Here is a 25385-nt window from a genome sequence, read left to right as displayed (position 1 = left end):
TCCTCTAATGTTATTTCCTCAAAACGAGAGAAACTATTTTGGAGGGCAGTATCCGCCGTATATACAATCGTGTCAGTGTTAATAGAACCCCGTTGTAGCTGGGACGCATTGTCTTTAATCTCCTTTCTAATGACTTCAATTTTCTTACTAAAGAATTGCATAAAGTCATCAGCTGAGTGGGTTGAGCTACTGGAAGGAGTCCCTTGTTGGGTTAGCGATGCTACCGTACTAAACAAAAATTTAGGATCGTTTTTATTACGGTGGATGAGATTTGAGTAATATTTAGCTTTAGCTAAGGTAAGCATGCGTTTATAAGTTATTAAACCATCACTCCATGCTTGATGGTGCACCTCAAGTTTAGTCGTGCGCCATTTGCGTTCCAGCTTTCTACATAATAATTTCTGAGCTCTAGTTTCTTCTGTAAACCACGGGGTGTGCTTTTTTGGAGCCTTTTTTAACTTTAGCGGTGCTATGTTATCAATGGTTTCGCGCAGGGCGTCGTTAAAGTTGTTAGTGAGGTTATCAACAGAGCCCACATACTTTGGGAATGGTGCCATTACCGAGGGCAGTAGGTCAGCAAGAGTTGTCGTTGTGGCTGTATTAATGTTGCGGCTGCTATAGCAGTTATTATTATTATTAGTTTGACGAACATGCGTCTGAACCTCGAATTTTATAAGGTAATGATCGGACAATACTTTAGTATACGGGAGTATCGTAACTTTTGAAACGGTGATGCCCCTGACAAGCACTAGGTCTATCGTATTACCGTTGCGATGCGTGGGTTCATTTATTATTTGTGTGAGACCACAGCTATCAATTACAGTCTGGAGCGCTACGCACGGTGGGTCCGATGGGGTATTCATATGGATATTAAAGTCCCCCATTATGATTATATTATGGGCGTGTCACTAGATCAGCAACGAACTCTGAGAATTCATTAATAAAGTCCGAATAGGGCCCTGGGGGGCGGTAGATAACAGCCAGGTGTAGAGGCAGCAGTGTGACAGACCTCATAGTAAGCACCTCAAACGATTTATATTTATTATTTATGTTAGGACTAAGGTTAATCTGGGAAATGCTAACAGGAAAAAAAAAAAAAGCAACAACGGCTAGCTGACAACGAGGAGTGATACGAAACGGAAATATGAGTGCGGCAGCGCGAGAGGAAGTTGTAAATAAAAAAGGAAAAGTCACGTCACCAGTTTGGCAGTATTTTGTCACAGATGTTCGGACGCAAGTTTATTCCGATGTTTACAATATACTGTGAGACATGTTTGTTTCTGCTTGCTTAATGTGACTGTTATTTATTTGCATTTATTGTCACCAATATGGCTTTAAAGCCTGAGTTGTACACTACTAATTTCTTAATTACAGTATTTTGCACATTTTGTTGGATTAAGCATTTATTTAATGTCATTATTTGCACATCGACCAGTATTTTCATTTATTTGACTGTTTTTCATAATGCTGACCTCGTTCTAAAGGTTAAAGGTTATATTTAAAATAAAAGTATTTAAATTCATCCTTTTTTCTCCTGGTCTTTATTTAGAATAGTTTTTTGTTTTTTTTAATCAATAATTATCGATTTCGACTGATATGAAACACTAATATCGTGATACATTTTTTAGTCATATCGCCCAGCCTTAATATACACACATATACATATATATATATATATATACATATCATACACACATATATATATATATATACACACACATATATATATTATATATATATATATATATATATTTTTTTTTTTTTTTTTTTTTTTTTTACAGCATCTACTTTGTTTTAGCAATCAAGAATATTTCAGTTGTTTTTATCCTTCTTAGTGGGGACATTGTTGATCGTCATGTCATGTTCGGATGTACATTGTGGACGCTGTCTTTGCTCCACAGTAAGTTTTTGCTGTCGTCCAGCATTCTGTTTTTGTTTACTTTGTAGCCAGTTCAGTTTTAGTTTCGTTCTGCATAGCCTTCCCTAAGCCTCAATGCCTTTTCTTAAGGGCAATCACCTTTTGTTTATTTTTGGTTTAATCATAAGACAACTTTTTACCTGCATCTACAAAGCAATTAGCTACCGGCTGCCCCCTACTGATATGGAAGAGTATTATATGGTTACTCTGCTGAGCTCTGGACAGCACTGACACTCAACAACAACAAAACATAATTTGCAGACTATAATTACTGCTTTGCAAAAAATGTTTTTAGCCTAAATATGTGAAAGTAGATCACACCAGACTGTGTCTCACCGCACACTAGTGTGCTGCGGCAGAGTGGTTGAAAAACACTGAGTTACAATATAAATTAGATCACTATGTTCAAAATGACAAGATTTGTCTCTGAGCAGGAGATAAATCTGTCGACAGCAACACACATACACATACATCTAAAATAACTTTTTCTTCATAATAATTTGTTTGGTGTATATTTTCTCCACTTTGTGGATGTGACCGCAAGCAAAAGTAAGCTGTGGAGTCCCACAAGGCAGTATATTAGGGCCTTTATGTGTTTCTAATATAAGTAAAGAACATGTCATCAGCATGCGACTGTGAATTGTTCCTGTTTGCGGATGACTCGGCCCTGCTGGTATCCGGCAAGGACAAGTCACAGGTGGGAAAAAATCCTCAGTGCCGAACTCTGTAGAGTAAAATGTAATCCATTCTATTTGGGTCCCACATCAACCTTAAGAAAGTCAGTGACTCCACTATAAATGTAGGTGACATTGTTATCACCAGGAAAGATGAGGTCACCTACCTACTGTAGGTTCCATTCTAGAGGCTAATCTTTCATGTGATAAACTGTCAACCACGGTAATCAAAAAGGTCAACCAACGAACGAGATTTCTCTACAGAATTTCTTCTCTGGTCAACGAAAGCACCATGACGATTCTAGCAGGAACTCTCATTCAACCCTTTTTCGATTACACATGCACATCCTGGTACCCCAGCACCTCCAAAACCTTCAAATCTAGACTCCAAACATCCCAGAACAAGCTGGTCAGGTTACTTCTAGACCTCCACCCCAGATCACACCTCAATCCCACCCACTTCTCCAACGTGGGCTGGCTCAGGGTGGAGGACAGAGTAATACAACTTGCACTGAGCCTAGTCTATAAAATCTGCAACACTACAGCGGTGTCTGTCACACCGCTGCCTCTATACCTGGCTTTTATCTACCGCCCCCCAGGGCCCTATTCGGACTTTATCAGTGAATTCTCAGAGTTTGTTGCTGATATAGTGTCGCACGCCGATAGTATAATTATAATGGGGGTCTTTAATATCCATATGAATACCCCATCGGACCCACCGTGCGTGGCGCTCCAAACTATAATTGATAGCTGTGGTCTTACACAAATAATAAATAAACCCACGCATCGAAACGGTAATACGATAGATCTAGTGCGTGTCAGGGGTATCACCGTTTCCAAAGTTATGATACTCCCGTAAACTAAAGTAATGTCCGATCATTACCTTATAAAATTCGAAGTTCAGACTCATGTTCGGCAAGCTAATAATAATAATAACTTCTATAGCAGCCGCAACATTAATGCTGCCACAACGACGACTCTTGCTGGCCTACTGCCCTTGGTAATGGCACCATTCCCAAAGTATGTGGGCTTTATTGATAACCTCACTAACAACTTTAACTACGCCCTGCGCGAAACCATTGATAGTATAGCACCGCTGAAGTTAAAAAAGACTCCAAAAAGACGTACCCAATGGTTTACAGAAGAAACAAGAGCTCATAAATTATCATGTAGAAAGCTGGAACGCAAATGGGGCGCGACTAAAATTGAGGTTTTCCATCAAGCACGGAGTGATAGTTTAAAAACTTATAAACGCATGCTTACCTTAGCTAAAGCTAAATATTACCCACATCTCTTCCGCCTTAAGAAAAACGATCCTAAATTTTTGTTTAGTACAGTAGCATCGCTAACCCAACAAGGGACTCCTTCCAGTAGCTCCACCCACTTGGCAGATGACTATGAATTTCTTCAATAAGAAAATTTAACTCATTAGAAAGGAGATTAAAGACAATGCGTCCCAGCTACAACTGGGTTCTATTAACACTGATACGACTGTATATACGGCGGATACTGCCCTCCAAAATAGTTTCTCTCGTTTTGATAAAATAACATTAGAAGAATTGTTACAGCCCTGCGACGAGGTGGCAACTTGTCCAGGGTGTATCCCGCCTTCCGCCCGATTGCAGCTGAGATAGGCGCCAGCGCCCCCCGCGACCCCAAAAGGGAATAAGCGGTAGAAAATGGATGGATGGATGGAAGAATTGTTACAACGTGTAAATGGAATAAAACAAACATGTTTACTTGACCCACTTCCTGGGAAACTTATTAAGGAGCTCTTTGTATTATTAGGTCCATCAGTGCTAAATAATTTAAACTTATCACTTTCCTCTGGGACTGTTCCCCTAGCATTCAAAAAAGCGGTTATTCATCCTCTCCTTAAAAGACCTAACCTCCATCCATCCATCCATCTTCTTCCGCTTATCCGAGGTCGGGTCGCGGGGGCAGCAGCCTAAGCAGGAAAACCCAGACTTCCCTTTCCCCAGCCACTTCGTCTAGCTCTTCCCGGGGGATCCCGAGGCGTTCCCAGGCCAGCCAGGAGACATAGTCTTCCCAACGTGTCCTGGGTCTTCTCCGTGGCCTCCTACCGGTTGGACGTGCCCTAAACACCTCCCTAGGGAGGCGTTCAGGTGGCATCCTGACCAGATGCCCGAACCACCTCATCTGGCTCCTCTCGATGTGGAGGAGCAGCTGCTTTACTTTGAGTTCCTCCCGGATGGCAGAGCTTCTCACCCTATCTCTGAGGGAGAGCCCCGCCACACGGCGGAGGAAACTCATTTCGGCCGCTTGTACCCGTGATCTTATCCTTTCGGTCATGACCCAAAGCTCATGACCATAGGTGAGGATGGGAACGTAGAGCGACCGGTAAATTGAGAGCTTTGCCTTCCGGCTCAGCTCCTTCTTCACCACAACGGATCGGTACAACGTCCGCATTACTGAAGACGCCGCACCGATCCGCCTGTCGATCTCACGATCCACTCTTCCCTCACTCGTGAACAAGACTCCTAGGTACTTGAACTCCTCCACTTGGGGTAGGGTCTCCTCCCCAACCCGGAGATGGCACTCTACCCTTTTCCGGGCGAGAACCATGGACCTAACCTCGATCTCCTTAAAAGACCTAACCTCGATCCTGACCTCATGGTAAACTACCATGAGGTAGTTTCCCTTTATTTCGAAAATCCTCGAAAAAATTGTTGCAGAGCAGCTAAATGAACACTTAGCGTCAAACAATCTATGTGAAACCTTTCAATCCGGTTTCAGGGCAAATCACTCTAAGGCAGGGGTCACCAACGAGGTGCCCGCAGGCACCAGGTAGCCTGTAAGGACCAGATGAGTAGCCCGCTGGTCTGTTCTAAAAAATATCTCAAATAGCAGCACTTACCAGTGAGCTGCCTCTATTTTTTTTATTTTATTTGTTTACTAGCAAGCTGGTCTCACTTTGCTTGACATTTTTAATTCTGAGAGACAAAATTCAAATAGAATTTGAAAACCCAGAAAATATTTAAGGACTTGGTCTTCACTTGTTTAAATAAATTCATTTTTTGTTTTTTTACTTTGTTTCTTATAACTTTCAGAAGGACAATTTTAGAGAAAAAAATACAACCTTAAAAATGACTTTAGGATTTTTAAACACATATACCTTTTTACCTTTTAAATTCCTTCCTCTTCTTTCCTGACAATTTAAATCCATGTTCAAGTAAATTTATTTTTTTTATTGTAAAGAATAATAAATACATTTTAATTTAATTCTTAATTTTAGCTTTTGTTTTTTCGACGGAGAATATTTGTGAAATATTTCTTCAAACTTATGATTAAAATTCAAAAAAATTATTCTGGCAAATCTAGAAAATCTTTTGAATCAAATTTAAATCTTATTTCAAATTCTTTTGAATTTATTTTTAAATTTTTTTCTGGAAAATCTAGAGGAAATAATGATTTGTCTTTGTTAGAAATATAGCTTGGTCCACTTTGTTATATATTCTAACAAAATGCAGATTGGATTTTAACCTATTAAAAACATGTCATCAAAATTCTAAATTTAATCTTAATCAGGAAAAATGACTAATGATGTTCCATAAATTATTTTTTAAATTTTTTCAAAAAGATTCGAATTGACTAGTTTTTCTCTTCTTTTTTTCGGTTGAATTTTGAATTTTAACGAGTCGAAATTGAAGACAAACTATGTTTCAAAATTTAATTTTCATTTTTTCCTGTTTTCTCCTCTTTTAAACCGTTCAATTAAGTGTTTTTTTCATCATTTATTTTCTACAAAAAACCTTCCGTAAAAGGGAAAAAAATTTACAATGGAATGACGGACAGAAATAATTCATTTTTTTTATCAATCAATCAATCAATGTTTATTTATATAGCCCCAAATCACAAATGTCTCAAAGGACTGCACAAATCATTACGACTACAACATCCTCGGAAGAACCCACAAAAGGGCAAGGAAAACTCACACCCAGTGGGCAGGGAGAATTCACATTCAGTGGGACGCCAGTGACAATGCTGACTATGAGAAACCTTGGAGAGGACCTCAGATGTGGGCAACCCCCCCCCTCTAGGGGACCGAAAGCAATGGATGTCGAGCGGGTCTAACATGATACTGTGAAAGTTCAATCCATAGTGGCTCCAAGACAGCAGTGAGAGTCCCGTCCACAGGAAATATATATAGATTTATTTATTAAAGGTAAATTGAGCAAATTGGCTATTTCTGTCAATTTATTTAAGTGTGTATCACCCCGAAAGGGAATAAGCGGTAGAAAATAGATGGATGGATGGATCAAACTGGTAGCCCTTCCCATTAATCAGTACCCAAGAAGTAGCTCTTGGTTTCAAAAAGGTTGGTGACCCCTGCTCTAAGGAGACAGCCCTTGCAAAAATGACTAATGCCCTTTTGCTAACGATGGATTCTAATATGTCACCTATGTTGCTGCTCCTCGATCTTAGCGCTGCTTCCGATACCGTTGATCATAACATTTTATTAGAGCTTATCAAAACACGAATTGGTATGTCAGACTTATCCCTGTCTTGGTGTAACTCTTATCTTACTGACAGGATGCAGTGCGTCTCCAATGTGACCTTGGAATATGTTTAGGTAACGTGTGGAGTTCCCCAGGGTTCGGTCCTTGGCCCTGCACTCTTCAGCATCTACATGCTGCCGCTAGGTGACATCATGCGCAAATACGGTGTTAGCTTTCACTGTTATGCTGATGACACCCAACTCTACATGCCCCTAAAGCTGACCAACACACCGGATTGTAGTCAGCTGGAAGCGTGTCCTAATGAAATTAAACAATGGATGTCCGCTAACTTTTAGCAACTCAACGCCAAAAAAACGGAAATGCTGATTATCGGTCCTGCTAGACACCGACCTCTATTTAATAATACAACTTTAACATTTGACAACCAAACAATTAAACAAGGCGACTCGGTAAAGAATCTGGGTATTATCTTCGACCCAACTCTCTCTTTTGAGTCACACATTAAAAGCGTTACTAAGACTGCCTTCTTTCATCTCCGTAATATCGCTAAAATTCGCTCCATTTTGTCCACTAACGACGCTGAGGTCATTATCCATGCGTTTGTTATGTCTCGTCTCGACTACTGTAACGTATTATTTTCGGGTCTCCCCATCTCTAGCATTAAACGATTACAGTTGGTACAAAATACGGCTGCTAGACTTTTGACAAGAACAACAAAGTTTGATCATATTACGCCTATACTGGCTCACCTGCACTTAAGATGTGACTTTAAGGTTTTACTACTTACGTATAAAATACTACACTGTCTAGCTCCAGCCTATCTTGCCGATATTGTACCATATGTGCCAGCAAGAAATCTGCGTTCAAAGGACTCCATCTTTTTAGTGATTCCCTGAGCCCAAAAAAAGTCTGCGGGCTAGAGAGCGTTTTTCATTCGGGCTCCAGTACTCTGGAATGCCCTCCCCGGTAACAATTCGAGATGCTACCTCTGTAGAAGCATTTAAATCTCACCTTAAAACGCTGCTGATCCGCCTCCGCTTGGGATGGTTTCCTGCTGCCTCCACTTTGGACGGGACTCTCGCTACTATATTAAATCCACTTTGGACTGGACTCTCCCGGTTATGTTAGATCCACTATTGATTGGACTTTCACAATATTATGTTAGACCTGCTCGACATCCGTTGCTTTCGGTCCCCACTTATGCGGTCCTCTCCAAGGTTTCTCAGTCATCATTGTCACTGTCACCGGCGTCCCACTGGGGTGAGTTTTTCCTTGCCCTTATGTGGGCTCTACCGAGGATGTCGTTGTGGTTTGTGCAGCCTTGTGAGACACTTGTGATTTAGGGCTATATAAATAAACATTGATTGATTGACTTCCCTGGTACCGAAGTACATGTCAAACTACTTCCATAACGTAAATGAGTGCCATAACCACAACACCAGAGGGAGCTCCACAAACCCACCACTCAGTTTGATAGTTTATATATCAATGATGAAATATTAACATTGCAACACATGCCAATACAGCCTTTTTAGTTTACTAAATTGCAATTTTAAATTTCCGGGGAGTTTCTTCTTGAAAACGTCGCATAATGATGACGTGTACGCGTGACGTCACGGGCTGATACGAAATATGAGCGCTACACACAAACACAGCTAAAAGTCGTCTGCTTTAATGGCATAATTACACGGTATTTTGGAGATCTGTGTTGCCGAATCTTCTGCAATTTTTTCAATTAATAATGGAGAAGTCAAAGTAGAAAGATGGAGTTGGGAAGCTTTAGCCTTTAGCCACACAAACACACGGTGATTCCTTGTTTAAAATTCCCGGAGGTGAAACTTTACTATGGATCAGAGCGCGGTCAAGCGAACATGGATCCCGACCGAATGTCAACAAGCAGGTTTCGGTGAGAAAATTGTGGTAAAAAGTCGCTTCTTACCGGAGATCAGCTGAGCTTGTGCCGTCCATAAAGCTGCCGTCGACTTCCCTGAGACATTGGCGTCAAGACACCCGTGGACACACACCTCCGACTATCAGGAATTATTAAACTCACTAAAACACTAGCAACACAATAGAAAGATAAGGGATTTACCAGAATGATCCTAGTAAATGTGTCTAAAAACATCTGAATCCGTCCTAATGCAATCGCAATTTTTTTTTAACTTTTTTTTTTTTTCTAGTCTGTCGCTTTCAATATCCTCAAACACGAAACTTTCATCCTCGCTCAAATTAATGGGGAAATTGTCGTTTTTTCGGTCCTAATAGCACTTTTTGTTGGAGGCTCCTGTTAAAAACAATGTGAATATGTGAAGAGCCATCAACATGTGACGTCATCGTCTGCGACTTCCGGTAGAGGCAGGGCTTTTCTGTTAGCCATCAAAAGTTGCGAACTTTATCGTGGATGTTCTCTACTAAATCCTTTCTGCAAAAATATGGCAATATCGCGAAATGATCAAGTATGACACATGGAATGGACCTGCTATCACCGTTTAAATAAGAAAATCTCATTTCAGTAGGTTTTAACTCATTCTCCTCCTATGCCACATCAATATGGAATGCACTTCCAACAGATGTAAAAGAAAGTGAATCTAAAAGAACACCCCCAGTCAACTTCAACCTAAACAAACACCCTCCCCCTTCCACATCCCCGGATTGTAAATATTCAAATGTATAAACTTGTTTTTTATGCTTTCTGATCTCTTTATGTCCACTACTTGCTGTACATATCCTACGAAGTAAGACCTACACTGTTTCAATGCCCATTTCACGGATGATGCAATTGTTGATGACTGAAGTGCTGATATCAACCAAACCTAACCACCCCCTCCACATCTCACCCCCCGATTTGTAAATAATGTATATTCTCTGATGATTAACTTGTGTGATGACTGTATTATGCTAATAGTATATATTTGTACCATGAATTCATTAACGTGGACCCCGACTTAAACAGGTTGAAAAACGTATTTGAATGTTACCATTTAGTGGTCAATTGTACGGAATAAGTACTGAACTGTGCAATCTCCTAATTAAAGTTTCAATCAATTAATCAATGCGAACATGTGACACAATCAATTAACATCGCTTCAGCTGCGGCTGAAAAGATTGCATTGGGACACAGTTTGTCTCCGTAAAAGTGAATATCGTACCGATCAAAAAATTACGATTTGCTCTCGAGAACGACGCAGAATTTAATCTAGACGTAAAGATATTTTGACACAGCAGATGATTTAGTAATACACTTTTCATCAGTAAAGACATGCACGTTCATTTGACCTTAGTGAGGAGTCACACAAATAGTGGTCAACTTCTCGTCCTGCTAAAACACCAAAACTCTAGGTTCAACTACGACGTGTCTTGTACATGCATAACACTAAATACCTGTTCAGAAATATTACGTATAATTAAGTGTTCTCAGTGATGTATACCTGTTTTCACCACGGTGTCTGCAAGACAACGGTCCCACTTTTTGCCGTGTTCTGTCGCCATGTTTCCGGGTCTCCGAGCTCCTCCCAAGTATCGCGAGAGATAAACAATCTCGTCGACGCCTCAACGTGTGTTTATTATTGTTAGGGTACAGTACATTTATTCATTCCAAATTTAAACTATTTACAGAACTTGTGTGAGCCTATGGCTTTACATTTTGTATATATGTATATATATGTATATATATATATGTATATATGTATATATATCCATCCATCCAATTTCTACCGCTTATTCTCTTTTTTGGGATCACGGGGGGCGCTGGTGCCTATCTCATCTACAATCGGGCGGAAGGCGGTGTACACCCTGGACAAGTCATCACCTCATCGCAGGGCCAACACAGATAGACAGACAACATTCACACTCACATTCACACAATAGGGCCAACACAGATAGACAGACAACATTCACACTCACATTCACACAATAGGGCCAATTTAGTGTTGCCAATCAACCTATCCCCAGGTGCATGTCTTTGGAAGTGGGAGGAGGCCGGAGTACCCGGAGGGAACCCACGCAGTCACGGGGAGGACATGCAAACTCCACACAGAAAGATCCCGAGCCCGGGATTGAACCCTGACTACTCAGGACCTTCGTTTCGTGAGGCAGACGCACTAACCCCTCTTCCACCGTGAAGCCCACTAGATAAATCCATCCATCCATCCATCCATTTTCTACCGCTTATTCCCTTTTGGGGTTGTGGGGGCGATGGTGCCTATATATATATATATATATATATATATATATATATATATATATATATATATATATATATATTTATATATACACATACAAACCCCGTTTCCATATTAGTTGGGAAATTGTGTTAGATGTAAATATAAACGGAATACAATGATTTGCAAATCATTTTCAATCCATATTCAGTTGAATATGCCACAAATACAACATATTTGATGTTCAAACTGAGAAACATTTTTTTGTTGTTGCAAATAATCATTAACTATAGAATTTGATGCCAGCAACACGTGACAAAGAAGTTGGGAAAGGTGGCAATAAGATGAGGAATGCTCATCAAACACTTACTTGGACCATCCCACAGGTGTGCAGGCTAATTGGGAACAGGTGGGTGCCATGATTGGGTATAAAAACAGCTTCCCGAAAAATGCTCAGTCTTTCACAAGAAAGGATGGGGCGAGGTACACCCTTTTATCCACAACTGCGTGAGCAAATACAGGTGCTGGTCATATTATTAGAATATCATGAAAACGTTTATTTATTTCATTAATTCCATTTAGAAAGTCAAACTTGTAGAATGTATACATTCATTCCCAACAGACTGATACATTTCAAGTGTTTTTTGCCAAAAAGGAGATGATTATAGCTGACAACCAATGAAAACCTTAAATTCAACATCTCAGAAAATTAGAATATGGTGAAAAGGTCAGATATTGAAGACACCTGGTGCCACACTCTAATTAGCTAACTAACTCAAAACACCTGGAAAAGCCTTTAAATTGTCTCTCGTTTTGATTCTGTATGACACACAATCATGGGGAAGACTGCTGACTTGACAACTGTCCAAAAGATGACCATTGATACTTTAAAGGAGGAGGGCAAGACACAAAAGGCCATTGCCAAAGAGGTTGGATGTTCCCAGAGCTCTGTGTCCAAGCACATTAATAGAGAGGTGAAGGGAAGACAAAGATGTGGTAGAAAAAAGTGTACAAGCAAGAGGGATAACCGCGCCCTGGAGAAGATTGTTAAACAAAACCGATTCAAAAATGTGGGGGAGATCCACAAAGAGTGGACTGCAGCTGGAGTCAGTGCTTCAAGAACCACCAGGCACCGACGTATGCAAGATATGGGCTTCAGCTGTCGCATTCCTTGTGTAAAGCCACTCTTGAATAAGAGACAACGTCAAAAGTGTCTCGCCTGGGCTCAAGACAAAAAGGACTGGACTGCTGCTGAGTGGTCCAAAGTTATGTTTTCAGATGAAAGTACATTTTGTATCTCCTTTGGAAATCAAGGTCCCAGAGTCTGGAGGAAGACAGGAGAGGCACAGAATCCCCGTTGCCTGAAGTCCAGTGTCAAATTTCCACAATCAGTAATGGTTTGGGGTGCCATGTCATCTGCTGGTGTTGGTCCACTGGGTTTCCTGAGGTCTAGGGTCAATGCAGCAGTCTACCAGGAAGTTTTAGAACACTTTATACTGCCTGCCGCGGACCACTTTTATGGAGGTGAAGATTTCATTTTCCGACATGACTTGGCACCTGCACACAGTGCCAAATCTACCAGTACCTGGTTTAAGGACCATGGTATCCCTGTTATTGATTGGCCTGCAAACTCACCTGACCTTAACCCCATAGAAAACCTATGGGGTATTGTGAAGCGGAAGATGCGAGATGCCAGACCCAACAATGCTGAAGAGCTGAAGGCCACTATCAAAGCAACCTGGGCTCTCATAACACCTGAAGAGTGCAACAGACTGGTGGACTCCATGCCACGCCGTATTGCTGCAGCAATTCAGGCAAAAGGAGCTGCAACTAAGTATTGATTGCCGTACATGCTGAAACTTTCCATGTTCATACTTTTCAATTGGCCCACATTTCTAAAAAATATTTTTTGGTACTAGTCGTAACTAATATTCAAATTTTTTGAGATACTGAATTTGGGATTTTCAGTATTGGTCAGTATTAATCATCAAAATTTAAAGAAATAAACATTTCAAATATATCATTATGTGTGTAATGAATTGATATAATATGTAAGTTTCACGTTCTGAATATAATTACTGAAATAAATCAACTTTTTCATCATATTCTAATAATATGAACAGCACCTGTAGTCAAACAGTTTAAGAACAACCTTTCTCAAAGTGCAATTGCAAGAAATTTAGGGATTTCAACATCTACGGACCATAATATTATCAAAAAGTTCAGAGAATCTGGAGAAATCACTCCACGTAAGCGGCATGGCCGGAAACCAACATTGAATGACCGTGACCTTCGATCCCTCAGAGGGCACTGTATCAAAAACCAACATCAATCCCTAAAGGATATCACCACATGGGCTCAGGAACACTTCAGAAAACCACTGTCACTAAATACATTTTGTCGCTACATCTGTAAGTGCAAGTTAAAGCTCTACTATGCAAAGCGAAAGCCATTTATCAACAACATCCGGAAACGCCCCTGGCTTCTCTGGGCCCGAGATCATCTAAGATGGACAGATGCAAAGTGGAAAAGTGTTCTGTGGTCTGACGAGTCAACATTTCAAATTGTTGTTGGAAATATTCGACATCGTGTCATCCGGACCAAAGGGGAAGCGAACCATCCAGACTGTTATCGATGCAAAGTTCAAAAGCCAGCATCTGTGATGGTATGGAGGTGTATTAGTGCCCAAGGCATGGGTAACTTACACATCTGTGAAGGCACCATTAATGCTGAAAGGTACATACAGGTTTTTGAACAACATATTCTGCCATCTAAGCGCCATCTTTTTCATGGATGCCCCTGCTTATTTCAGCAATAATATTAGATTAGATAGTACTTTATTTATTCCGTCAGGAGAGTTCCTTCAGGAAAATTTAAATTTTCAGCACAATCCCATTCAAGTTTAGACAAACATTACAGGGAGACAGAACAGGATCGCTGACGGGTCTGCCGGCTTCCAGCGCCCCTTACAAAAAAGATGCCAAGCCACATTCAGTACATGTTACAACAGCGTGGCTTCGTAAAAAAAGAGTGCGGGTATTTTCCTGGCCCGCTTGCTGTCCAGACCTCTCTCCCATCGAGATTGTGTGGAGCATTATGAAGTGTAAAATACGACAGCAGAGACACTGGACTGTTCAACAACTTAAGTTCTACATAAAACAAGAATGGGAAAGAATTCCACTTTCAGAGCTTCAACAATCAGTTTCCTCAGTTCCCAAACGTTTATTGAGTGTTGTTAAAAGAAAAGGTGATGTAACACAGTGGTGAACATGCCCTTTCCCAACTACTTTGGCACGTGTTGCAGCCATGAAAATCTAAGTTAATTATTATTTGCAAAAAAAAAAAAAGTTTATGAGTTTGAACATCAAATATCTTGTCTTTGTAGTGCATTCAATTGAATATGGGTTGAAAATGATTTGCAAATCATTGTATTCTGTTTATATTTACATCTAACACAATTTCCCAACTCATATGGACACGGGGTTTGTATATATATATATATATATATATATATATATATATATATATATATATATATATATATATATACACACATATACATATATATATATATATATATATATATATATATATATATATATATATATATATATATATATATATATATATATACTGCGACGAGCTAGCGACTTGTCCAGGGTGTACCCCGCCTTCCGCCCGATTGTAGCTGAGATAGGCACCACCGCCCCCTACGACCACAGAGGGAATAAGCGGTAGAAAATGGATAGATGGATGGGTGACAGAGGGGTTAGTGTGTCTGCCTCACAATACGAACATCCTGAGTAGTCAGTGTTCAATCCCGGGCTCGGGATCTTTCTGTGTGGAGTTTGCATGTTCTCCCCGTGACTGCGTGGGTTCCCTCTGGGTACTCCGGCTTGCTCCCACTTCCAAAGACATGCACCTGGGGATAGTTTGATTCGCAACACTAAACTGGCCCTAGTGTGTGAATGTGAGTGTGAATGTTGTCTGTCTAACTGTGTTGGCCCTGCGATGAGCTGGCGACTTGTCCAGGGTGTACGCGCCTTCAGTCCGATTGTAGCTGAGATAGGCACCAGCGTCCCCCGCGATCCCAAAGGGAATAAGCAGTAGGAAATGGATGGATGGATGGATTCGGTTTTTTATTTACGATTTACACAACATGCCAACTTCACTGGTTTTTAGGTTTGTATGTAAATGTATAACTTCTCAGCAAATCAATGTTGAATCAGTTTCAGCCTGTATATAAAATGAAAGATACCGAGATGGCCTTTCCAACCATTGATTTTTCAAAGCAAAAGGTTTTACCATGAATTGATTAACGTGGACCCCGACTTAAACAAGTTGAAAAACTTATTCGGGTGTTACCATTTAGTGGTCAATTGTACGGAATATGTACTGTACTGTGCAATCTACTAATAAAAGTATCAATCAATCAATCAATTGACAACATTGTTCTAAGATATTAAACACGGCAAAAAATTCTCTGAAGTTACAAAGGAGGAAAATCTAATGTAAAACATTTATATGCTCGTAAAACATATATCAGTATGTGGAACTAAATTATGTAAGGGATTATCCATCCATCCATTTTCTACCGCTTATTCCCTTTGGGGTCCCGGGGGGCGCAGGTGCCTATCTCAGTTACAATCGGGCGGAAGGCGGGGTACACCCCAGACAGGTCGCCACCTCATCGCAGGGCCAACACAGATAGACAGACAAGATTCACACTCACATTCACACGCTAGGGCCAATTTAATGTTGCCAATCAACCTATCCCCAGGTGCATGTCTTTGGAGGTGGGAGGAAGCCGGAATACCCGGAGGGAACCCACGCAGTCACGGGGAGAACATGCAAACTCCACACAGAGCGATCCAGAGCCTAGGATTGAACCCCAGACTACTCAGGACCTTTGTATTGTGAGGCAGACGCACTAACCCCTGTACCACCGTGAAGCCCTGGAATGGATTAACCAAAGAAAAAAAAAGTTTAAGAGACTGTTCAAACTACAAGTGTTCACAAAGTACACAGAACAATACTTATGATGAATATCTTGAACCTGCTTAGTGGCATTGTCGTGAGTTACGTCCGAGTCATACCAAAGACTATAAAAATGGGACCCATTAACCTCCCTCCTTGGCACTCAGCATCCACCCATTCATCCATTTTCATACCGCATCAAAGGTTAGAATTGAGATTAAATCCATCCATTTACTACCGCTTGTCCCTTTTTTGAGGTCGCTGGAGCCTATCTCAGCTGCATTCAGGCGAAAGGCAGGGTTCACCCTGGACAAGTCGCCACCTCATCACAGGGCCAACACAGATAGACAGACAACATTCACACTCACATTCACACACTAGGGCCAATTTAGTGTTGCCAATCATCACCGAAATTATTCTTTGGCCTGGCCACCACTGATGCTCATTGCTCCCCTCACCTCCCAAGGTTAATTTCACCACACCTAGTGTGTATGTGACTATCAGTAGTACTTTAACTTTGATCCTGTTTTTCATTTGAGACAAAGGTAATGAACGTATTTAATATTGGTTTACTTACTTTGGCAGTTACCTAGTGCAGTGGTTCTCAAATGGGGGTAAGCGTACCCCTGGGGGTAGTTGAAGGTATGCCAAGGGGTATGTGAGATTTTTTTAAATATTCTAAAAATAGCAACAATTCAAAAATCCTTTATAAATATATTTATCGAATAGTACCGTATTTCCCTGAATTGCCGCAGGGCATATAGTATGCGCTTGCCCTTAATTACTGGCGGGTCAAACTCGCTTCGCAAAATAATTAACGCATGCTTAGTATTACCGTCTAGTCAAACTCGTGACGTCACGTGTGACACTTCCCCTGTCTTCATTTTCAAAACGGAGGAGGCTTTACCGGTAATTTGAAATCTAATAAAGGGAAGAAGATTAAGAGCTATTCAGTAGGATTTAAGGTCCAAGCTTACATCAGACTCAAATTTTTACTGCATGCCTTTGGTAAGTGCCGGAGTGAGAAGAGGTTTTAAAATAATTAGCGCATGCTTACTTTTACCGCATGCCTTTGGTAAACGCAGGAGTGAGAAGAGGTTTTAAATTAATTAGCGCCCCGGCGGCAATTCAAGGAAATACGGTACCTCAACAAAATATGAATGTAAGTTCATAAACTGTGAAAAGAAATGCAATAATGCAATATTCAGTGTTGACAGCTAGATTTTTTTGATGACATGTTCCATAAATATTGATGTTAAAGATTTATTTTTGTGTGAAGAAATGTTTAGAATTAAGTTCATGAATCCAGATGGATCTCTATTACAATCCCCAAAGAGGGCACTTTAAGTTGATGAGTACTTCTATGTGTAGAAATCTTTATTTATAATTGAATCATTTTCTTCCTTTTCAACAAGTTTTTAGTTATTTGTACATCTTTTTTTCCAAATAGTTCAAGAAAGACCACTACAAATGAGCAATATTTTGCACTGTTATACAATTTAATCAATCAGAAACTGATGACAAAGTGCTGTATTTAACTTCTTTATCTCTTTTTTTTCAACCAAAAATGCTTTGTTCTGATCAGGAGGTACTTGATTTAAAAAAATGTTCACAAGGGGTACTTCACTGAAAAAAGGTTGAGAACCACTGGCCAAGTGGTTAGAGTGTCCGCCCTGAGATCGGTAGGTTGTGAGTTCATACCCTGGCCGAATCATACCAAAGACTGTAAAAATGGGACCCATCATCTCCCTGCTTGGCACTCAGCATCAAGGTTTGGAATTTGGGGGTAAATCACCAAAAATGATTCCCGGGCGCGGCCACCGCTGCTGCTCACTGCTACCCTCACCTCCCAGGGGGTGATCATGGGTGATGGATCAAATGCAGAGAATAATTTTGCCACACCTCCTGTGTGACAATCATTTTTACTTTAACTTTTTAACTTTAATATTATTCATTTAGCCCTGCGATGGGGTGGCGACTTGTCCAGGGTGTATCCCACCTTTCGCCCAATTTGAGCTGAGATGGGCACCAGTGCCCCCCGCGACAGCAAAGTCAAAGTTAAAGTACCAATGATTGTGACACACATACTAGATGTGGCGAAATTATTCTCTGCATTTGACCCATCACCCTTGATCACCCCCTGGGAGGTGAAGGGAGCAGTGGGCAGCAGCAGTACTGCGCCCGGGAATCATTTATGATGATTTAACGGCTAATTCCAACCCTTAATGCTGAGTGCCAAGCAGGGAGGTAATGGGTCCCATTTTTATAGTCTTTGGTATGACTCGGCCGGGATTTGAACTCACGACCTACCGATCTCAGGGCGGACACTCTAACCCAGGGGTCACCAACACGGTGCCCTCGGGCACCAGGTAGCCCGTAAGGACCAGATGAGTAGCCCTCTGGCCTGTTCTAAAAATAGCTCAAATAGCACCACTTACCAATGAGCTGCCTCTATTTTTTACATTTTATTTATTTACTAGCAAGCTGGTCTCGCTTTGCTTGACATTTTTGATTCTAAGAGAGACAAAACTCAAATAGAATTTGAAAATCTGAGAACATATTTTAAAGACTTGGTCTTCACTTGTTTAAATAAATTCATTCTTTTTTTTTACTTTGCTTCTTATAACTTTCAGAAAGACAATTTTAGAGAAAAAAATACAACCTTAGAAATGATTTTTGGATTTTTAAACTCATATAGCTTTTTACCTTTTAAATTCCTTCCTCTTCTTTCCTGACAATTTAAATCAATGTTCAAGTATTTTATTTTTTTTTATTGTAAAGAATAATAAATACATTAGAATTTAATTCTTCATTTTAGCTTCTGTTTTGTCGACGAAGAATATTTGTGAAAAATTTCTTCAAACTTATAATGATTAAAATGAAAAAAAAAATTCTGGCAAATCTAGAAAATCTGTAGAATCAAATTTAAATCTTATTTCAAAGTCTTTTGAATTTCTTTTAAAATTTTGGTTCTGGAAAATCTAGAAGAAATAATGATTTGTCTTTGTTAGAAATATAGCTTGATTCAATTTGTTATATATTCTAACAAAATGCAGATTGGATTTTAACCTATTTAAAACATGTCATCAAAATTCTAAAATTAATCTTAATCAGAAAAAAAATACTAATCATGTTCCATAAATTAATTTTTACATTTTTCAAAAAGATTTGAATTAGCTAGTTTTGCTTTTCTTTTTTTCGGTTTAATTTTGAATTTTAAAGAGTCGAAATTGAAGATAAACTATGTTTCCAAATTTAATTTTCTTTTTTTTTTTCGTGTTTTCTCCTCTTTTAACCCGTTCAATTAAGTGTTTTTTTGCATCATTTATTCTCTACAAAAAAACTTCCGTAAAAGGAAAAAAAAATGTATGACGGAATGACAGACAGAAATACCCAATTTCTTTTAGATGTATATATTTATTTATTAAAGGTAAATTGAGCAAATTGGCTATTTCTGGCAATTTATTTAAATGTGTATCAAACTGGTAGCCCTTCGCATTAATCAGTACCCAAGAAGTAGCTCTTGGTTTCAAAAAGGTTAGTGACCCCTGCTCTAACCACTAGGGCAGTGGTTTTCAAATGGGGGTACGCGTACCCCTGGGGGTACTCGAAGGTATTCCAAGGGGTATGTGAGATTTTTCAAAAATATTCTAAAAATAGCAAAAATTCAAAAATCCTTTATGAATATATTTATTGAATAATACTTCAACAAAATATGAATGTAAGTTCATAAACTGTGAAAAGAAATGCATTAATGCAATATTCAGTGTTGATCGCTAGATTTTTTTGATGACATGCTCCATAAATATTGATGTTAAAGATTTATTTTTTGTGAAGAAATGTTTAGAATTACTGCGATGAGGTGGCGACTTGTCCAGGGTGTACACCGCCTTCCGCCCGATTGTAGCTGAGATAGGCGCCAGCGCCCCCCGCGACCCCAAAAGGGAATAAGCGGTAGAAAATGGATGGATGGATGTTTAGAATTAAGTTCATGAATCCAGATGGATCTCTAAATTGACCAAAGAGGGCACTTTAAGTTGATGATTACTTCTATGTGTAGAAATCTTTATTTATAATTGAATCACTTGTTTATTTTTCAACAAGTTTTTAGTTATTTTTATATATTTTTTTCGAAATGGTTCAAGAAAGACCACTACAAATGAGTAAAATTTTGCACTGTTATACAATTTAATATATCCGAAACTGATGACATTGTGCTGTATTTTACTTATTTATCTCTTTTGTTCAACCAAAAATGCTTTGCTCTGATTAGGAGGTACTTGAATTAAAAAAAATGTTCACAGGGGGTACCTCACTGAAAAAAGGTTGAGAACCACTGCACTAGGGAATAGGTAGAAAATGGATGGATGGATGGATGGATTATTCTTTTATTACTTATTGACTGTTCTGTTGCAGAGAACAAGGAAATGGGACAGAATTGCTAATATATGAAAATGGGTAGGATTAAATAGGCTCTGCGTCTTGTTCCTCCTTTTCGGACGTGCTCAAATGAAACGACTGGAAATATGTGATGCATGACATTGTATCGTATGCATGTTCGAAATAAATTGAAACTGAACTGAACAATTATGCAGCCAACAAAAAACGCAAAGTTAGAAATGTAGTAATGGCAACGTTCACAAAAGAGTACTGTGCAATAATTTCAGACTTATTTGCACCAGTAACTCATGTATGATAAAAGGTTGGTGAATAATAACTTAGCCTTCAAGTTGCGAGTATAAAACTCGTCTATTCCAGTACGTGAAGTGCACCACTCCTCTCTTGCCATACTTGGCAATGCCTTTCTTGCTCCGTCGCTATTGGCTGGAGCGGAGGAGGCCCGGAGTGACCCGGACATGCTTCCCGGGGCCCGCTGCCTGACTGCCGCCTCTCTTTCCTGTAAGATCCGTTGAGGAAGTGAATTTCGCTGACAGGGTTGGGCTCACTGAGGGAGAGGCGAACAAAACACATCTTCCGCAGGGGGGGGACTAGCAACCAAACAAACCAAAACAAAACAAAAAAACACCCCGAAAGGCAAGAGGAGCGGCTTGACGAACCATTCGACGGCTATAAGGCGTAGAGTCACCCGAGAAAAGCGTCTCCCCTGCCCCGCCGCAGACATGGTAAGGGTCGCGCCGTTCGAGTTGTGCTGGTGCTAGTGGCTAACTAACGGCTAGGCTAACATTAGCTGCTAACCCGAGAGTAGCCGCTGGGGTTGATCCAAGAGTTAGCGGTTAACCAAGTAACTGTTACTATTTATTTTTAACTTAGAGTGTTTATTGGACAGCGTGATTCATCAACGGCAGAGCCAGACGCCGCTTTTCCACAGCTAGTTAGTTAGCCAGCAAGCTAACTGTTAGCAACGCTCGGTAGGCGTAAAGTTAGCACGGGAGGATGTTTTGGGATTTGACACAAGTTAGTGAAGAGCAGTCGAGAGGATTTGACACAAGTTAGTAAAGAGGAGTCCCGCTACGACGCTCACTCAAGGACAGTCCTCCGGTTGTGCAGTACCGGAGCGCACGCAGGTTAAAATAGTCAAACGTATTGCTTGTTGCTAAATTAAGACTTGTTCCTTATGTTCCCGACCGTGACGAGCTGCCAGTGTCAAATAATCTCTGCCTCTGCACTTTGTGGTTTTGGACACTTTTGGAGCAATGTTGAACACTAAAAGTATACCCTAGCAGTAATTAGCTATTTAATTTGCAGCTCCCACCGTCAGTGTGTGAATGGGCGAATCTGGAAATACTATCGAAGTGCTTTGGGCTCCTTAAAAATGGGTACAAAAGCGATATACAAGTACAACCCATTTACCATTTAATTTCCTTGTTTCCATATACGTAAATGTTAGTTATTGAAACAACATTAGCACTGTTTGGCACTGTTTTCTCCCTGACTTGGGGTCACAGGTAGAGCTGGAGCCTATCCCAGCTGACTTGAAGTGAGAGGTGGGTCACATAGGTCTCATCACATACAGACAAACAACTGTTTTACAGTTTCATTCCCATCTGTGGGCAATTTACTGTGTGTTTACACAAACTTAACCCTAAATGGTTTGTTTGGTCAAGTGTGAATGCAGTCCACTTAACTCAGAACCGTAATAAGCTAGTGGTCTCTATGGACCCGTTTACACTAAGCTTGGTAAATCCCACCTAACCTTATTCTTGTCCTCACCAGGCATGTGATTTTTCCGTCTAAAGTCGGAATTCCGTCTTTTTTAATCTCAGTGAGGAAAAAAAGTGTCGACCAATCAACTACGGCGTATATAATATTACGCCGTAGTTGATTGGTCAATATGTTCCTTGTGACCAATCAGGACATCTGTTATGAATGATGACGTCATTACCGCCATTTTCCAAATGTAAACAATGTCGGTTCTCGAGAGAAAGGAAGCTTTACGAGTAAAATAAATTGATAAACATGTCAAAAATAAGTTTCGATGGGACTGGACGGAAAGGGAAATCACTGATACTGTTGGGAAGAAGGAAGTTACGACTTTGTTCGGCGATTTTATTCGGAAAATCGATCGTCCCAGAAAAGTTTTGTGCACGTGGTGTCATGATAATATTGACTTTGGATCACGAGGTTTCAAGGCTTTAGAAGTACTTGTGAAACGCCAAAAACATATGAAACAACTTGAAGAAATGAAAACAAACTTTTCACTAGTTAGTACTTTTGGGTGTCAACCGAAAGTGAGCAAACCTTACGGACTTCATCCTTTGTTTACATCGGCAACTGCCGTAGACATCGAGAGGAAAGATCCACACAAACAACCCACTTCAGTTGCAGACAGTGTAGTTAATAATGAGGTAAGCTAAAAAATATTTGCTTGCGAAATGCGCATTTTGTTTTGAATATCAACCAATTATTGCTTTGTGAAATATAAATGGCTTTTTCTAAAAATAAAAAGCCACGTGAAAATATATTATGAAAATACAGAAATTCAAAGAGTCGCATTATTGATTCCAGTTAACAATTTATTTGAAATAAATTTGCATATAATACTAGAGGCAGAAGATGGCAGTGAAATCCAAAAAAGAAGCTACAAAAGCAGAGACCAAAAGGAAAATGCAGGCTGCTCAGAAATTTGCAAGGAGAGCTCATGTTAGGGCTCTCCGAGCAAGTAAATGTGTGAAGTGAACTGAAGTAATGTGGTAATACTGTAAATAAACTGTAGATGATAACACTGATCAATGTGATACCTGTGGATGTGAAATGAACACAAGATGTAAATATTAGTGACTAAATACTGTTGGGACTGAACCATATACAGTTATTCATAAGGATAATTGGGGTATGTATGTTTTATTAATGATGTTTTCATGTCTTTAAACACTAAAATAATTTCTTCAAATGGTGCTGTCTTTGTTAATTTTAGCATGTTGGCGAAAAACCAGAAGCTTCAGGGGGCGTTGCCCCCCTTGTCCCCCCACCAGTGCACCGCCTTCATCCCCCAGACCCCCGGAAATTTTTTCAGTCTTTTTCATTGTGGTCAAATCACATGCCTGCCTCACACACAACAACACCCCCCCCCCCCCCCCCCTTGCGTCCGCAGGTGCAACGCGACCTAATACGCATTAATACGCATACTCGTCATAGTCACCTCCAGTGTTGCTTTGTGTTTAATTTCTTAAAGTTAACTTATCTGAACAAATATCCAGTGTTGTTGTGTTTCAATTAACTGGAATCCAGTGGGCTGTGTGGCCCTATTATAGTGATTCACACCTGAGCCATCATAAATTAATAAAATCTTTATTGTATACAAAAGTACACAACACGATAAAGAACATTAGACAAAAATCAATCTAGGGATCTAGATATCTGGTCAGGACACTCCTCACTCTTTTGCCTTCACATTTATTGTCCATTAATTTTTTTTGACTTTATATATCACATACAGACAAACAACAGTTTTACAATTCCATTCCCACCTGCAGGGAATCTACAGTGTGTTTAAACAAACCTAACCCTAAATGGTTTGATTGGTGAAGTGTGAATTAACCCAGAACTGTAATAAACTAGTGGACTCTATGGACCCGTTTACACTAAGCTGGGTAAGGTTATGCCGGGTAAATCCCACCTAACCTTATTCTTTTCCTCACACACAACAATAACCCCTCACCTTGCGTCCGCAGGTGCAACGCGACCTAATACGCATGCTCGGAAAATGCGCACGTCATAGTCACCTCCAGTGTTGCTTTTTGTGCAATTTCTTAAAGTTAACTTATCTGAACAATATCCAGTGTTGTTGTGTTTCAATTAACTGGAATCCAGTTTGCTGTGCAGCCCTACTAAGTGATTCACACCTGAGCCATCATAAATTAATCAAATCTTTATTGTAAAAACCCCGTTTCCATTTGAGTAGGGAAATTGTGTCAGATGTAATTTTCAACAGAATATGATGATTTGCAAATAATTTTCAACCCATATTCAGCTACAAAGACAACATTTTTTGATCTTCAAACTGATAAACATTTTTTTGTCTGCAAATAATCATTAACTTTAGCATTTGATGCCAGCAAAACGTGACAAAGAAGTTAGTAAAGGTGGCAATAAATACTGATAAAGTTGAGGGTTGCTCATCACACACTTATTTGGAACATCCCACAGGTGTGCAGGCTAATTGGGAACAGGTGGGTGCCATGATTGGGTATCAAAGCAGCTTCCATGAAATGCTAAGTAATTCACAAACAAGGATGGGGCGAGGGTCACCACTTTGTAAGCAAATTATCGAACAGTTTTAGAACAACATTTCTCAAAGAGCTATTGCAAGGAATTTAGGGATTTTACCGTCTACGGTCCATAAAATCATTAAAAGGTTCAGAGAATCTGGAGTAATCACTGCATGTAAGCGATATTACAGCAGACCTTTGACCCCTCAGGTGGTACTGCATCAAAAACCGACATCAATGTGTAAAGGATATCACCACATGGGCTCAGGAACACTTCAGAAAACCACTGTCAGTAACTACAGTTGGTCGCCACATCAAATCAAATCAACTTTATTTATATAGCACATTTAAAATTTACCACAGGGGTAGCCAAAGTGCTGTACAATGGGCATGTTAAAAACGAGAACCCAGCAAACACAACACAAACAGATAAAAAATAAATAAATAAAATAAAATAAACAAAACATAAAATCAGGTTCACAGCAGAGGTGCTACATTTGTAAGTG

At 39.9% G+C, this 25385-nt stretch overlaps 2 protein-coding genes across 3 annotated transcripts in view; one reads left to right on the top strand and one right to left on the bottom strand.

Moving 5' to 3' along the window:
- LOC133534904 (MICOS complex subunit Mic10-like) overlaps nucleotides 1–10639 on the bottom strand; it is a 25800-nt gene extending 15161 nt beyond the window's left edge. Inside the window, exon 1 of the mRNA XM_061874221.1 lies at nucleotides 10502–10639. Within this exon, the coding sequence (XP_061730205.1) occupies nucleotides 10502–10562 (61 nt within the window). The 5' untranslated portion in view covers nucleotides 10563–10639. The remainder of the gene's footprint in view (nucleotides 1–10501) is intronic.
- A 10437-nt stretch (nucleotides 10640–21076) lies between these two features.
- Nucleotides 21077–25385, top strand: part of capzb (capping actin protein of muscle Z-line subunit beta) — a 49746-nt gene continuing 45437 nt past the window's right edge. The window contains exon 1 of one of the 2 annotated variants that reach the window (XM_061874219.1): nucleotides 21077–21333. In XM_061874219.1, the coding sequence (XP_061730203.1) occupies nucleotides 21331–21333 (3 nt within the window). In that variant the 5' untranslated portion in view covers nucleotides 21077–21330. The remainder of the gene's footprint in view (nucleotides 21334–25385) is intronic. The other variant, XM_061874220.1, reaches the window with a different exon arrangement.

The sequence above is a fragment of the Nerophis ophidion genome, linkage group LG16 (genome assembly GCF_033978795.1).
Source record: "Nerophis ophidion isolate RoL-2023_Sa linkage group LG16, RoL_Noph_v1.0, whole genome shotgun sequence".
NCBI classification, from domain to species: domain Eukaryota; kingdom Metazoa; phylum Chordata; class Actinopteri; order Syngnathiformes; family Syngnathidae; genus Nerophis; species Nerophis ophidion.
Note: the sequence above shows the minus strand (reverse complement) of the source record. Positions and strands in the feature narration are given on the sequence as shown.